The sequence below is a fragment of the Chelonia mydas genome, chromosome 21 (assembly GCF_015237465.2).
Source record: "Chelonia mydas isolate rCheMyd1 chromosome 21, rCheMyd1.pri.v2, whole genome shotgun sequence".
NCBI lineage: Eukaryota > Metazoa > Chordata > Testudines > Cheloniidae > Chelonia > Chelonia mydas.
In genome coordinates this window covers 12,146,590-12,163,745 of record NC_051261.2, presented here as the reverse complement: position 1 = coordinate 12,163,745, position 17,156 = coordinate 12,146,590, and the positions used below count along the sequence as shown (strand labels likewise).

Here is a 17,156-nt window from a genome sequence, read left to right as displayed (position 1 = left end):
TCCTTCTGAGAGAGAAAAGGGAGGAGACGTGGTGGATGGATCAGCTGCGATATCTTTGCACCGGCTGGAAATGATGCCTCGCCACCGTGCCACGGACCTTAGCCGTTAATGGCTGAGAGACCATGTGCTCTTCCCATTGGGACCCTGCTCCGCTAAAGGAATAACTCCTCCAACTACTCAGCTCACCAGGAACCTATAAAGCAAAGGGAACACAGGAATTGCCAGATGGGATCAGAACCAAGATCCATCTAGTCCAGGATCCTTTCTCCAACAGTGGCCAGTGCCAGATGCTTCAGAGGAAGATGCAAACAAACAAACAAAAACCAGAAGGTAGCAGGGGGCTAATCTAACAGTTAGAAACTAACTATGGCCAAACAGAAGGCACCTGGCCCAAATATTGGCAGAAACCAAATTATCCACCTGCCTAGAGTCAGAAAAAGGTAAGCTGCTTCCCCCTGCTGGAGACCAGCACCTAGGACAGGGGCCTGGGGGAGGACTTGTCTCCATGGCCAAGAAATCAGTAGTGCCTCCTTGGTCTGTTCGGGCAATGAAGAGATTTCTGACCCCACGTGGGGCAGGGATGCATTACTGCCAGCCCTAGATCCTGCACTTTAGGATGGGGAGTGACTCTGTTTGGCTTCCTCCCTTAAAAGAAGCTAAAAAGAATTCAGGCCCCCCATCATGCACACTCTTAAACAGATGCAAAGTTATGCACCTGCTCAAGTGTTTTCAGGATCAGGGCCTTAGATTATAGGTTCACTGGGGCAAGAACAGCAGTATTGTCAACTCCCATCATTTTATCGTGAGACTTGCGATATTTGGTGTTTTTCTTAAAGCCCCAGCTCCTGGAGGCAAGTGATTTGGTGAGAATGTCGACTTCTGTTTAAAAAAAAAATTTCTAGCCCTCATGGTTGTGGAGAAAATCCAGAAAACATTACCCGAGTTCTGCCTAAAGGCAAGACAAAGAACTCATGTTTATTCATTTTAAAAAACCATGATTTTTAAGCCAAACTCATAATTGTTGGGGCCTGACTCTCAATTACTCTGTACCACTGCGAATGTTTCCAGCTGGGAGAGTGGAACTAGTCTAGTCAGTTTCACTTTCGGCCTCTGTGCCTTACCCCAAAGCTGCAAGGTTTGGGTGGCCAATCCTGCAGAGGAATTGTTAACAGCCACATACAAGTGGCTTTCATTGCAACTTTAAAAAAAAATTTCTATCAAAGTCAGGTTTGAGCCATTCCCATTCCCCCTTTCCACACTTAAAAAAAAAAAAGTTCAGGGGGCCATCTTAGGTTGGTGTATGTGGATTCCAAAGGGACCCAAATAAATGGAAATCTATTAATTTGTATTACTGTATCCCTTCTGCCAAAGAGCGCTGTCCCAGACCACAGGGTACATTATGAGAGCGCCTGCAGGCCCCAATCAAGATCAGGGCTGTGTGAGTCTGTTTGTGTGGACTCTATTCTTATTTGTGTTGTGTATGTGGGGCTCAGGGCCCCATTGTGCTAGATGCTGTACATATATATACACAATAGACAACGCCTCCCCCAGAAAGCTGACAATCTCAATAGATGGGGCAGCAAAGAGTGGGAGAGAGGAAAGGTACAATTAGCCCCAGGTCACCCGTGAGAAACTGAGGCCCAGACAAACTTGCCCAAAGTCGCTGTTTGACAAGGGCTGTTATTCAGCTCAGGGAGCCTCTTACGGGGCTGCTATCACAGGAGCGATGAGCTCCTTGCGGCACTGACACCACTCCGGCACTGATCGAACATAAGATGGCCTGATAACGTTTTATTCCAGCCTAGTCAACGGCTTCCTGAGGCATTCATGGACAACATAAGTACCAGTGCATCTGAGAGTGTTACGTGAGACGGCTTCCCAAGGGGGGGTGTCAGAGGATGACGTATGGAGAGGGTAATATCTGGGAACTCTACTGGCAGGAAGTGCTTGATGAGAGAGGCCAGTACATCTGGTGGGAATGAATAAAGCCTCAGTGTTACACTGTCTTGGCTCTTTCTCTCGTTTTATGCTGGAGCCATCAACAGTAAACATCCACTGGAACTGTGTTTGTACAGCGCCTAGCACAGTGGGGCCCTGCTCCCTGGGCGCGCCCCCGCCCACGGTACCAATAACAACTAATCATCATGAGCCGACGTGCGCTCACTCGCCCCCCGCGCTCCCTTAGCTGCCGGACCGTGTCTCGTCAGCTTCGTCTCAGAATCCTTCTCAATGCAAACCCTGGGCCAGCGTGAGCCCGGAGTAACTCTTGACTTCGCGGGCGTCGCGTGTAGGCCAGAGCCCCTCTTCGCTTGGAGGCTTATACCGGCGTCACTGAAAGCACATGGGGCCTAGCATACCCGTCCGTGCCACACTGAGCGAGTGGCACCAGTTCCCCTAAATACGCCCTCCGTTGGCCCTTACACTCACCCCCGCCAGCCGTAAATACCTGACCCCAGTGGGAGCTCCCTAACCGCTCGCACACTTTTTATTCCGTCCCATCCCTCCCTACCATGGTTACCCCCAGAACCAGCGTTACCATAAACTTTGTAGTATTCACTCCCCACTCTGTGCTTACTCGACCTGGGCTGGAGACGAGGCTTTCAAGCTGAGGGCTGGAGTGACCTCTAGGACTTCTGGTTCTTTTAATGGGGGCTTCCTCGCTTCCCTCTTGCTCTGCTTCGGCCCATGGCCAGCTTCCCCCCATCCTAATCTGTCAATGAGACTCAGCTGTGGAGGGCCTGATGAGAGAATTTAGTCTCGGTAGGGCCTTGCCTTCTCCGCTGAGGCTGCTGACCAGGTGGCCTGAGTCACTGCTGGTTGTGGTATTTGTGTGAAGCGAATGCCTGGCTGCTGGGAATTGGGCTGAGCCCCACCAAACTCATGTCACACAGGAATGGGGAGCTGGCCTCAGACAGCTGGAGCCTGGCTCCCTTTGCTGATTGGTGCTTTTCCTCAGCTTGCAGGTGGTATTTCATCCCCTTAGGTGCCTGAATGAGCTCATTGGAAAACCACGTCCCAGTTGCGGATGCTGAGCCCTTGACTATCTGTCTGCAAGTTCATTTGCCGGTCTAGCCCCATGCGGGCCCTCTGCCCTGGGGTGCATTTCACCTGTCATGGGAAAACCAGAATTTGGGCAGAATAAAACCTTAAAGTCAAACTTTTCCTCTCCCGCCCTGCTGCGAGATGGCAAGTAAGGGATTAAAATCTGAGCACCACCTTCCTTTGGTGGGCAGTAATTGGGATGCTGGCTTAGCCCATCAGGGAGGAGGGGAATGTCTTATAACTAGGGCTGATATCATCGGAGTCGTTCCCAAACAATTTCCCCAAGGAACAAAGCCTGTGGGGCCAATCTGTGGAGAAACCAGAGGTAAAATTCCTAGTGAGAGGGAATTTTCTCTATCTCCCTGTCCTGACCTATCCTCTCCATCCTCCTTATCACCCTATCCAGCCTGGATTGCGAAGGACCCAATTCAGTGACCACTGACATGAAAAGGAATCTTTCTACAGACTTCAGTGGGAGTTGGGGCAGACCCTGAGCACTGAGACCAGATTGTCAAGCCTGTCCCCTGGTTCAAGGAGGCTACGTTCCCCGGGGCATGGTAAGCAGGCCTGATTTGCAGAGATGCTGAGCACTTACAGCCCCCATTGGCTTCTGCTGCACTTACAGGTGCCTCATGCTTCTGAAATTCAGGCACCAAGGTGTCCCGAACCTGGAGGTGACCCGAGTCGATGGCCGCTTCAGAAACCATTGACCTTTGGACTCACTGTGCCAGAGTTTCCCCCTCTGCAAATCGGGACTAGTAATACAGATCTGACCGCCCGCTGATTGTGAAGGTGTGAGGTTTCGTGCATTCATGGTTTGCAAAGGGCTATGAGCAAAGCGATGTTGTTTGTCGGTGACGTGATTTGTGTTCACGTCGTTTGCGGTGCATGGTGAGTTTGCTAACCAGATGGAAGGGAAGGCTGAGCTCCAGCTGCAAAAGCTGGTTGCAGATTTTGATCAGCCTAATCTTTGGGGGGGATGCGTTTTGATCTTAAGTCTTTTCCAGCCCATTATAAAGAGAGGGGCCGTTTATGAAAGTGAGATGCCGACTGCCAGATGTTGGGGATTTGGAAGTGGCGGGGGGGGCAGTGACTCAGGCTGATCGCTATGTAAGACGTCACGAGGATGATCACTGCTAGTGCCTTGAGCCCCTGTTAGAAACGGGGCATGTTAGAAATAAGACATGCATTTGTCACAATGTGGGCGATTAACCACTGGCACAAGTGGCCAAGGGAAGGGGTGGATTTTCCATCTCTTGATGTTGTCCAATCAGCCCTGGGTGCCTTTCTGGGAGATATGCTTTAGCCAAACACAAGTTACTAGGCTCACTATAGGAGTAACTGCAGTTCTCTAAGCAGTGATTCGCAACTAGGGATGTGCAGCCCCCTGGGTAGCCGTGAGCAGGTTTCAGGGGGTCTGTCAAAATAAACCCGGCTTCAGCCCCAGGCAGTGGGACTCAGGGAAGGAGCGCTACCTCCGCCCCTTTACTCACCTCAGCAGGCCACCCAGCCTGTGGGTCAGCACCAGCAACGAGTTTCACACTGAGTAAGTAAAACAAAAATAATATTCCCTTTTTTTATTTTTGTACCTCTGTGGCACAGGTGGGCCCGGGAGTTTTTACAGCATGTTGCGGGGGCCTCAGAAAGAAAAAAGTTGAGAACTTATGATATAGAGGAGGTCAGACTAGGTCAGAGGTTCTCAAACTGGGGGTCAGGACCACTCAGGAGGTCGCGAGGTTATTACATGGGGGGTCGTGAGCTGTGAGCCTCCACCCCAAACCCCACTTCGCCTCCAGCATTTATAATGGTGTTAAATATATAAAAAAGTGTTTTTAATTTATAAGGGGGGGGTCACACTCAGAGTCTTGCTATCTGAAAGGGGTTACCGGTACAAAAGTTTGAGAACCACTGGACTAGGTGATTTAATGGTCCCCTCGGACCTTAAAGTCTATGGAAGTATGAAACTCTGAAGCTTTCTGTTCTAATAGGACTCAAGAGGAAGCATGCATGCCCCCTACTTTGCCCCTGCCTTGGAGGAGCTGATCTCGCTGCAGCTGGGAGCCACAAAATTAACTTTCAATTTTCTCTTGGCTTTAAGTTCTTTCCCGTGCTTGGCAGGGCGCAGGAGGGGGAACTGATTCTTGTCCCTTCACTTTCAGTCTTGCTCAGAAACGAAAGTTGGCCTTTGCCTTTGGCCAACTTCCAGCTGGGAGGCTCCTGCTGGCTGGTTCAGAAAAAAAGAGAAGCTCTGTAAGGTGTATAGCGCAGGGGGGTGTAGGTGGCCTGGCTTCTTATCAGCTGTAGAATTGCACTGCCCTCTGGTGTTAGCGTGTCCCATTTAGGCATTGAAACAAAGAGCCAGATTTTCATGTGCTCAGTGCTTGGGTCATCTGAAAACCTGACCCCAGTGGTGTCTGCTGAGCCCTAGAAAATCTGGTCCTCAGAATCCTTGTCTAACTTTAAAGAAGACACTTCCTCACTTGAATGTTCAAGAGAAACATGGGGGGCCATTCTCCTTCACCTCACACCGCGTGTAAATCATTCACGCTCACGCACAGGGGGCCAGCGACGCCAGCAGATCAGCCCGCCAGCAGTTTATACTTACTTTCTGCTCACTTAGCCCTGGTGTAAGTGACCACGCCTGGTGCAGGGCAATGGAGAATCAGACCCATTCTCTTCTTGAATTGTTACACAAATAATAGTATTTTGCCCACCTACAACACCTTCCTTCTCATATCCTCACAGCACTTTTGAGAGTATCGAAGGAATCCTCCTGACACAGGCCTGCATTATTATCCCCACTTTACAGATGGGGAAACTGAGGCACAAAGCGGGGCATTGACTTGCCCTCAGTCAGGCGGACAGGTTGACACTTGAGTTTTTACCTTGAATAAATTGATTGCTAATTATCTCAAGGCAATTAATATATGTCTGCACAGGCTAGTTTGAATGCTCCCCAAATACATATTCCAGAATTGCAAATGTTTGTTTACCGCAGAGTTTGTTTTCAGCCTGTAACAAAAGTTTAGGGCAGTGATACTCAGACCTCAGTGGTTCAGGAGCGATCAACATTACTCAAAAGAGACACAGTGGTGTGAATGATGGGGAAATATATACATTATTCTCACAGCAAATAAGTTAATAACTTAGTGCAAGTCAGAAACTTAATTGGTTAATAAGGTAGTAAAAGCATCCTGACTGGTTAATAACTTAGATTGGTTAATAATTCAGTCACACAGTGTTTTAACACTGTGTGCTGCAAAGAGCTGCAGGAGACCCATCAAAGAACCACTCGTGGCTCGCAAGCCTCCGTCTGAGTCTCACTGGTTTAAGGAGGGTCCAGACTGGCCTTCGCAAAGGTCTTAGCTGCCTTGATGGACTCAAAGGAACAAACTTGAGCGTGGGCCAGCGCGCAGATGAAGGTTATGACAGACAGTCCAGGAGGCCCAGCGTCCAGCTCTTTGCTTTAGCAGCCAAACCACCCCTCCTCATTGACTTACAAAACAAGGTAGGAGAAATAAACCTGGGTCCAAATTTTCAAAAGTGGCCACCTTGGGAGACTTAGGACCTGATTTTCAGAGGCTCTGAGCTCCCTTGAGGGGATCGTGTCATTGAACATCATACGACAGGATCCATTTTCAAAGGAGCTCGGCTTCCATTTAGACACTCAAAAGCAGAGGCCGTGGTTCCCAATGGGAGCTGCGAGGGGCTGAGCATGTCTGCAAACTTGGCCCCCTCCTTAGATGTCTGCCCGGGAGCTGCGCTCTCAGGAAACGTTGGCACCAATTGTGAGCGCTGAGGGCTTGAAAAAGCTGGCGAATAGTGCAGCCAGGCCAAGGGACAGAGTTAAGGGTGCCTGGGAAATGTTCGCTTTGGAACGCCCTGGCGTGGGGTGCCTGGCTTTGCAGCGTTTGTGTTCTCTTCATGAACACAGCGATTGTAATGCAATGTTTACGGTGTTGGATTTTGTTGTTTTTATTCTGAGAGAGAGAGGAAAAGAAAACTGATACAGAAAAGAAATTCCATAATGTGGAACTAGTTGCTGGGCAATGGTAAAGTGTAGAGTCCTGGACAAAGGTCCTGATCCGAAGTCATCAGAGAAGAAGGATGAGCCGGCGGTTAGGGCATCAGTCTAGGAACTGGCCTCTGCTCAAGTCCCTGTTAGCTGGCTTGGCTGGCAATTGTATCCCTGCGGGAGGCAGCCAGAGACGCATAGGAACTGCCAGGGTAAAGTCAGCACTCCAGTAAGTTTCCTGGGGCTGGCAAGCTTTTGCTGCAGGCTCCCACTGACCGCCTCTAACTTCACCCCTCCCATAGAGCAGAAAGCTTTCTTCCCTTCCCTCAACAGCAGATTCAGCACAAGTGGCGTAAACCCCCTGGCTGATCAGCTCCTTGGAGAAGCAGCCACAAAACCTACACCCACCTAAAAACTAAAGCCCAGCAGCTCTATAGTCGGTACTTGCACCCCCGCTCCGCAGGACAGGGGCGGGGAGATCAACACGTCACTTGTATCACACATTCACATTCAGAAGATTTTCCCCCCTTTAAAAAAAAGGGGAGTGCATGGGGTGTTGGGGGAGGTATGGTTCTGCTTGTTTTTTAACCTTGGAAATAGCAACAATGGAAAGTTCCTTCCTGCTCTTGGTGGATAATTCTTTGGAGATCTCAACTGTGTAGTGTGAAGTTTCTCTTCCCTCCCCACTCCTTAATGGAAAGGTGTGGGATCTTTAACAAAGATGCCCCAAGTGTTTCTCCCATGTTTGAGTTCCATAGATCATAGAATATCAGGGTTGGAAGGGACCTCAGGAGGTCATCTAGTCCAACCCCCTGCTCAAAGCAGGACCAATCCCCAGTTTTTGCCCCAGATCCCAAATGGCCCCCTCAAGGATTGAACTCACAACCCTGGGTTTAGCAGGCCAATGCTCAAACCACTGAGCTATCCCTCCCCCGCTACAAGGCTAACAGCCCTCCAATCTCCAAGAGAGTTTCCAGGTTTAAAAAACCCCTGAATGTCTAATGTAAAAGAAAAACAAGTAGGGGGGGAAAACCTTCACTGAGACACAAACACATCCATCCCAGATGTTCCAAAAGAAGATCCAGGGACACAGATGAAAAACCAGGACATATGATGTATGACTACACTGTAATGTAAGCCCAGGGTTAGTAGAACTTGAGTAAGCAGACACTGGGTTTGTTCACCTAGGGCTGGAGCATCTACATTCATTGCTAACCCCATCTTAGGAAGTGTTGAACCCTAGGTCCCAACCTGAGGCTCCAGCATCTACATTGCATTGTGCAGGCTCGACTCCCACCACCCATATCCCAGAATTCCTAGCGCCCTCCCAGAAGGTGGCCACTCTAGCCCTTTGTTCATGATGCATTGTGGAAAAGTTAACTGTTCACCAAACTTGACTGTTCAGAGGACAAAGAAAGTCGACCCCTGCGATTGTGGGATACTTTTGGTGGGCTCCAGTCCAGTGGGACTGCATCCGCACTGAAAAGCAATAGGGCTTGAATTCCTGTGTCCTGACTTGACACAGACTCAGACCCTGCACACCTGGAGGGTCCTGGGTCCGAGCCCTGGGTCAGTGCGATTTCTGTGTAGATGAAAGAGGGGTTAGGCTTGAGCCTGAGTTCAAAATCTGGGTTGACATTGCAGTGTAGACATGCCCATGGTCACTTTAGGTATGTTAGGTGCATGGAGGGTGTCTTCAGATCTGGGGTTTAAGCTCAGGTCCATCTGACTGCCTGCAAAGTTGCATTTGAGATCATTTTAGTTAACACGTTCCAGCACATTCTTATTTGTTAGTGAACACCATGTCATGGAGTCCCCGGGCGATGCTCTGGAACTGCTCCCTGCAAAGCCAGGCAGGACTCTGGGGGAGTCTCCTCTCTGTGAGCAGACTGTCTTCAGGGCAAGAAGCTCACACACGGCTTCCACCTTCCTGGATCTGACCTCGGAGCATTCAGCCTCCTCTGCTCCTCCGTGCGCTTCCCACAGCGAGTCCGCCCAGGCGGGGTCCTGGGGAAGCCAGAGGGTCCTGCACCCCAACTCCGCAGTCAGACGTGACTCTCAGCCAGCCAGTAAAACAGAGGTTTATTAGATGACAGGAACATGGTCTAAAACAGAGCTTTTCGGTACAGAGAACAGGACCCCTCAGCCGGGCCCATTTTGGGGGCAGTGAGCCAGACAACCGCATCTGCACTTCACTCCACGTCCCCAGCCAGCCCCCAACTGAAACTCCCTCCAGCCCCTCCTCCTCTGGGCTTTGTCCCTTTCCCGGGCCAGGAGGTCACCTGATCTCTTTGTCTTCAACTCTTTAGCTCTCACCTTGCAGTGGGGAAGGGCCAGGCCATCAGTTGCCAGGAAACAGGGTGTTGGCCATTCTCTGTGTCCAGACCCCTGCACACACCTGCCCTCTAGGGCTCTGTAATGATCATACACCCTTATCCCACCACCTAGATACTTAAGAACTGCCTAGGGGAAACTGAGGCACCCCCACACTATTCAGAGAAAACATTAACAGTCCCACTTCGTCACACACCAACCTGAAGGAAAAGGAGCTTCTTTGCCCTACTTCTCCTCTCACGTGCGCCTGTGTAAATCAGGATGCGATTCCACTGGTGGCAAAGCAATTGCCCTGATGTGAAACCAGTATAAGAGAAGGCACATGCAATCAAGCTGGGAATACACCTGCTGCCTGGACCAGGTTTCTACTTAAAGAGAATCTGTGGAATTTTCCTCCCTAAAATAGCACAAGTGACAGTGGATGGCATTAGATGAACTGGGGGGGGGAGGTGTTCCCAAAGTGGTATCATGGTGAGCAATTGCTGTACTACAAGAGAAAAAGATGGGGTGAAAGCTCAATATGTTTGACAAGGATCAGCCCACGAATGAACGTTAGGGACTTCCCAAACAAAGCAATGATTCAGAATGCTCTGCTCATTATGCACAAAAACATTTTGTACTAAACACAGGTTTCTGTTCAGAATGACTACTGGTAACACCTGCCTGTGTCCCTACATATGGGTTTTATACTGCCGCCCTTCACCGTAATATCTGAGAGCCTTCCACATAAAATCAAGAGTGTTAGCGCAGTCCCTGGTCAATTACATGGACAATCTGGCACTTCACCCTTTTCAGTCAAAACTCTGCTTGGGGGAGCGTGGTTGTTTTTGGAGGGTTTTTTTAGATTTTATTAGTCGACTTAGTTCTATGCATCCGATGAAGTGAGCGGTAGCCCAGGAAAGCTTATGCTCAAATAAATTTGTTAGTCTCTAAGGTGCCACAAGTCCTCCTGTTCTTTTTAGTTGACTTTGTTAGTTAATTACTGGGTTGGGATGTCTGCTTTGAGTGTCATTCCTATGGAAGGTTTCAGAGTAGCAGCCGTGTTAGTCTGTATTCGCAAACTTCTATATGCTCGAACCCTTGTTGTTTTCTAAAACTGAAATTAGGTTTTATTTGGTACTGGGTCTACGTGCCACAGGTGCAGATTGCTTAGCTTGCTTAGTTTCCTGTTTGTCCAGTGCTGGTCATTTTGTTGTAGTAAACCTTCATGAATTGTTATTAAACATATAGGAAATAATCACAACAAATGCTCCTGAGATAGGTTCATTTTTACACTTTTATTCTTCAAATAATCCAAGAGCTTCTGGGGACCGAAACAGCCTCTGGACTCCTGCTGAAAGTTGCCCCCTCCCCACTGAAATCTGAAAGGGCATCGCAGCTTTCTGTGAGTTCCTTTTTTACCATCCTATAGAATTCTATAGCAGAGTTATAATTATTTATCGCATTTAATAGGATGGTTCAAAAACACGATGGAAAAGTTACCAATTTCTATTACATTCGATAACATTTTCACAAGGAGAGAGAAATGTCTGTTTATCTAATTGCCATGCATACTCATCCATCTGACCTATTTTTTGATTTGCCTAGCCGTAAGTACTGTGCTCATCACCGGGATAACTGAGCGCCTTACAAGTTTTAAAATTTGCATTACCATTTTCCTTGTGTAATCCCACTTGCATGAGCAAAATAAGATTATTTTTTTTAAGGTTGGGCAAATCAAGGTGGATTTCCACCACGATTCCAAGAGGCACACGATCAACCTGGGAGTTGTGTTTTTGATGCAATCCAGGATTCGGCCCCAAACCACTCAGGTCCTAGAACTGAAACATCTAAGACATTTTTATGCTAATGGAGAAAGTGCTTCCCCCCCACCCCGACCCCCACCCCACTCTCAGCTGAAAGTGTCAGAATTTGGAATGTTTCCTGTCCAATTTAACTTAAAATAAATAAAAACAAACTGTCATTGGGCAGAGGCCAGAGGTGGGAAGTTTCAGGGCTCCCCAAGGCAAAGTTACAAGCACCTGAAAAGGGGGGTGATATGGAAACATTGGTTGGACTTGAATCATAGGGGGCCCAGCAGGTGCCCGCCAGCTTTGTCCCCCACTCCCTCCCAGTGCAAACAGTTTGATCCTACATCACCCCCTCCTTCTCAGTGCAGATGGCTTAACCCTCTCCACCTATCCTCCCCCAGCGAAGATGGTTTAACCCACTCCTTAGTTTAATCCCACTCCACGCCGCCTGTGGGGCGCATGGCTTAACCCTCTCCTCCCCAGTGCAGAGCGTGTAACTCCCTCCAAACACAAATAGTTTAACCCACTCTACCCCTCCTCCTCAAGGCAGAAAATCTACCCTATTCTCCCACTCCTCTCCCAAGCAGAGTAGCTTCTCCCCTTCCCAATCAGTGGAGGTGATTTACCCGACCCCTTCCCCCTCCTCAGTGGAGATGGTTCACTCCACTCCTGCCCTCCAGTGGAGATGGTTTATTCCTCTCTGGCCGCAGATGGTGTCTCCCGCCTCTCGCGGCCCCGCCCCTCTGCCCGGCCCCGGACGCCCTCGCTTCAAGACCCGGCCGGATCCCGGCTCGGGATTGGCCGAGCCGGAGGCCGCGGGGCCAGGAAGCCAATGGCCGGGGTGGGCCCTCCCGGATCCAAAATGGCGGCGCCGGAGCCTGGCCGCGGGGCCTCCGGAGGGAGGAGGTGAAGCGGCCTCGGCCCGCGGCTCCGGGACCTGCGGCCCCTGCTCGTCCCCCCGCCCGGAGCCGGCCGGGGCCCGGCCCCAGCCCCAGCGCCCGCCATGGCCGCGGAAAGCAGCAGGCAGTTCTGGAAGCGGAGCGCTAAGCTGCCGGGGAGGTGAGTGCGGCCGCGGGCACCGGACCGCGGGCTCCGTCCCGGCTGGTCGGTGACCCCCGCACCCCCCCCCTCGGTCCCGGTCCCGGTCCCGGTCCTGGCTGGTCGGTGACCCCCGCCCCCCCCCTCGGTCCCGGTCCCGGCTGGTCGGTGACCCCCCCCCCTCCCCCGGGGCTCGGTCCCGGTCACGGCTGGTCGGTGACCTCTCCCCCTCTCCCTACACACACTCCTTCCCCCTGCCGCCTGATGGATTATCGATACCGACTAAGTGGTGACCTCCCAGCCCGGGCAGGGGGCACCCCCTTTTTTCATCCATTCTTTGGGAGAGTGGGGGGCAGGACGGTTATTATTGCTTTGTCGGTGCCAAATTCCCTCCCCCCCCACTCCCCCAAGCTCGTGCATGAGTGGAGTTGGGCAGCTTGTCCAGGGAGGGAGAAAGAAGCCGACCTCTCTAATATTCCTCCTGATTGATCCCGACGTATAGATGAACTGATGTTCATCTCCAGCCTGGGCCTAAGAGGAGGGGACCCGCTTGAGAACGGGATTCACTTCCCACTTCGATTTGTGGGTATCTGTAATCTGTATCCCTGCGCCCATGAGGCTCCTGCAAGGGATTGGGAGCCAGTGACAAAAGAGGAGTGTAGGAGCCAGTTAACTAAACTCTTGTCCACCTGCTTCTCTCCCTACCCCCCCCCCCCCCCCCCCGCCATTCAGTGGGGGAAGCCAAGCAGGAGGAGGAGCAATTTGGGCTGGATATTGTGGGGTGAGGAATCAGCAAGTCCTTTCTCCTTCATGCCGCATCCAGGAGTGGGACAGGTAGGAGGCAATGTGGAGAGGGGCTTACTGGACATCCAAAGGGCAACTTCAGAGCTGAGGGGCATACAGTGCCCCCCCCCCCTCCCCGGGGCAAATGTTGAAGCAGAAGCCCTTCACCTCCCCTCCTCCCCCATACAGTGCCCTGGAGGTTTCTCCTTGAACAGCAAAACCTATCCTTGCCTCCAAGCAGACAGCAGAATGGGTGGCCTTGGATACCCCATGAGACTAATTCATTGGACTCCCCTTAAACTCTGCTTCCATTGAGGGTTCGTCCTCAGGAAGTGTCAATGACAGTCTATGGGGGTACCTCCCCCACCTCACTTCCTCTGGTTGGGGAGCAACAAGGTGTTGCTTCCTTTAGAGCAAGGGACGCTTACTTAGAGGGAGAAATGCACAAACCACTGCATTAAAATATATTTATGAGAATTGGGGGCAGGAAACCTGCCCTGGAGAGAGGCTCCTCCTGTGTGGTTTTGAGAAGAAGGTTCCCATAGAAAAACACACAGCAAATCCTCAGGAGAAAGGGAAAAGGCTGGGGAATTTCACTGACCTCCATGTGAGGAGTATTACAAGGTTAGGTTAAAGTCTGAGCAGTTCATGTGGGCTTCATGGTTTCTACACCCCCATTAATCTCATCTTGACCCTGCAGTCCCCTCCTGGTGTGCAAATGCACAGCCTTTGAAATGCTTAGCTGGCTTTAAATCCTGCTTGGCCAGTTAATTCTCTTTCCTTCTAATGCGCTTTCACTTTCACTTGCTGTCCCTGCTCAAACTCAGGTTGTTGGGACAATCCAGGTCAGGGAAGGGGGGGGTGTGAAGCTGCAGACATAACCCGCGACTTCTCCTTTCCTTCTGGAAAATAAATTCCACGATGTGTAAGCATGTGTCTTTAAGTGTAATCTTACTATCCGGTACATTCTTTATCGGGAGTCCACATCCTTCCTGTGAAGAGGGGTGGTCTCTAAGATAACAAGTCTCTTCCATCTTTAACCACTTTGAGCTCAACTTTTGAGAGCTTAACCAGGCAAACCGGTTTGGGGACAGAACTAGGAGCCAGCCAGCCCAGACAAGAAACCCAAACTTCACAGGGCATTGGATAAACTGTTTCTCTTGCCCAACAGGCCAGCGTGCTAATATTCTATCAATTCCAGCAGTGTAATGTGGGAATGTGTCTGTTCTTAAATTCTTGCTCTGAATCACCCCCATTTTGATGCTGTCCCTCTTGGCAGGTCAGTGGATAGTAGAGGAGGGAAGCAGGAGATGCTAGGCTTATGGCTTCAGGAGGTTAAGGTTATTTAAGAGTTGCTTAACCAAACCTTCTGGGGTCTTTTCCTGTGTGTTTGCTGGCTCCTTCCCTCGGTGCTGATCACCCTGGAAGGGACTGGAGATGGAAGCACTCATGCTTTCTTCATCCACCAAATCTCTCAAATATAGTGCTTTTCATCTGTAGATCTTAAAGCGCTTTGTGGATGGTATCATTCCCATTTTAGAAACTGGGGTGTTGGGGGGGGGGTATTGAGGCATAAGAAAGGTGAAGTGACTTGCCCATCATCACCCAGCTGGCAACATCCCAGACTGAGTCTGCCAAGCCACATGGCCTCTCAGATTAGACAGGCTGGTTCAATGGCACATCAATATTAAAAGGTCACTGCTGTCAAGATAAAATCAAAATCAGATACAAAGAAAATGTATGGGGGGTTTTCCTGCTAATAAATGATTGCCATAAATTATTACAATGGGAATAATGAATTTAGTTAATTTCTTGGATTTTGTTCAGTGAAACAAGATTGGTCAGTTTCACTTGTTCTCCTGCACATGGCTTGGTGTTCAGGCTTCCGGTGCTACAGGGAGAGGTTCTCTAGGGCACTGGGAAGTTTGGGACCCGTGCTTAGGGTTTTAATAATAAAGAGAATAAAAATGTTAAATATTTTGAGTCACTGACAGCCTTTTTGGTTTTTTACTTTCTGCTGAGGTATTTGGCAACCCAAGCAACCTTATCTATTTATAGACAGTAGACCCTAGAGGCCTCTGCTGAGGTCAGGTCCCCATTGTGCTAGGCACTATACATGAATGTGGTGAGAGAGGCCCCGCCCCAAGTAGCTTCCAATTTAAATAGACAAAGGTGGGAGAGGGAAGAGAGGCACAGAGATAAAGTGACCTGAGCTGCTTTGTGACCTTGGATGGTGGCAGAGATGGGAACAAAGCATAGGTCTCCTGACCCAGTGCCCTATTCACTGCACACCTCTGTTGACTCAGAGCCTTTCACTAGTGGAGCAGAGAACAAGCAAGTGAAACTGACTAGATTAAAAAAAGTGGAATTGATCACACTAGTTTCACTAGCTAAGTTGATGACATTTCCTTTTTTAATGCAACAAAAGGAAAGGAAATCTGAACATTCCATGAAAACATTTGAGATCCTCCACTGAAGGGGACTTCATAATGGCCAGATCCTCCTCGCTTTTGAAGCCAGTGGGAACAGGATCAGACACTAAGGACTGAGTATTATTACTTTTCAGTAGTCCCATGTTGGTTGCTAGGCTATTCCCAGTCTTGTTCTGGATATTTTTATATCTCTGGCTGTCTCAGGCAGAGTATTGATGTGACTGGCTCTTGAAGCTGATTTTTTACATAGATTTCCCTATCCACCTCTACAAAAACTCTAACCACTATAAAATTAGAGCTAACTGGAGTCATTTTCAGCAGTTCTATAAGTAGTCCTGTTAAGGGAAGTCCGCAGTGTCCTCAGCTGGTCCTTATCAGAGGTATGACCTGGTTTACTGGCTGGGGATGGCCACCTAAGGAAACAAGGTTTTTTTCTTTAAAGTAGAAGGAAGCTCATGGAATTGCCAACATACCCTAGAAGTCAACCCCATTGTAGCTTTCTCCTTGGGAGTGTTTGTGTTTCTTCCTCACTCTGCCGTTTACATCATCCCATAATAAAAGGACAAAAGGTTCAGCCAGTGAAGTGAACAGCATAACAAACTAAAGGAAATGCTGCTTTTGTGTCATCCTGTGGAACTTGCTGCTGCAGGAAGCCAACGTCAGATACTGCCACTAGCTTCCCAAAGGGGGCTGGGAAATACTTGCCCAATGACATTTTTAGCTGTTCATATGAAAATAACCCAGGCTTTTGGGTTATGTTTTCAGAAGTGACTAGTGATCTGGTTTGGGTGTTGGGTGTCAGACTCCCCCCTCCCCTTAAGATGTCTCCCAGAGGGTGCACGCACTCAAAAGTTTAGGTCTGTACTTCTGAGTATTAGCTGCTTGCAACTACAGCCAGCCTGAGGCGGGATCCTAGTTTTGAGAGACCAGTGGTGTGTTCCCAAAGGGGACTCCAATATTCCTGTGTCAGTCTTTTCCCAGTGCCCTTCCTGTGTGTAAATGAGGACCCTCTCCCAGAAGGAGCATGTGGATTCTGTGTTACACATGATGCTGATCTGCGTACAGAGGGGCAACTTGGTGAGCTTTGTAAAACTCATGTTAAGCTTTAAAACAACTTGTCTGGCTTCTCCTGGCCTCTGAAAGAAACTGATCTGAGTCATTTGTCAGCAACATCAGTCTCATTTTGCCCTGGATAATCTGCTCATCATCTCCACCAACACAGCTACCTATGTTTAATGGCCATCCTGACATCTAGATCTTAATTAGCCAGCAAACTCCTTCTCAGCCTAATCACTACTGGGGAAATACAGCTAGTCTTTGTAGAGTTTCAGGCTGAAAGATGGGAGTTGCTGATGCAGCAAAGAAAGCCCATGCTAGGTTTCGTCACCCATTGTTTTTCCTGGGTTTAGGGCCCATTGCAGCTCTTCTGTTCGCTTCTCCCTTCTGCCACGTCCTGCCGCCTTCCCCCTCCCCTTTGCGCTCAGTGCTGGGAACTATCTGGCTTTCTCGAGCTGCAGCCAGACTGCATTCTCCCTCCTGTAGCGCAAGGCCCAGCTCTCTGTGCCGCTGGCTCTGCCTGGAGTCATCAGCTCTATCCGGAGCTGGTGAAAGTGATTGCAATTCCATTGGCTCAGGTGGAGCTCAGTCTGCTTACACCAGCTGTAAGCCCTGCTGTTAAGTAAGGTATGTGACGTATGTGCAGAGGAATGGGGTTTGGTTATT

At 49.7% G+C, this 17,156-nt stretch overlaps 1 protein-coding gene across 3 annotated transcripts in view; it reads left to right on the top strand.

The window, feature by feature from the left end:
- Nucleotides 1–11,993: 11,993 nt before the first annotated feature.
- TBC1D22B (TBC1 domain family member 22B) overlaps nucleotides 11,994–17,156 on the top strand; it is a 38,175-nt gene continuing 33,012 nt past the window's right edge. The window contains exon 1 of one of the 3 annotated variants that reach the window (XM_043533413.1): nucleotides 11,994–12,240. In XM_043533413.1, the coding sequence (XP_043389348.1) occupies nucleotides 12,185–12,240 (56 nt within the window). In that variant the 5' untranslated portion in view covers nucleotides 11,994–12,184. The remainder of the gene's footprint in view (nucleotides 12,241–17,156) is intronic. The other 2 variants (XM_043533412.1, XM_037884754.1) reach the window with 2 other exon arrangements.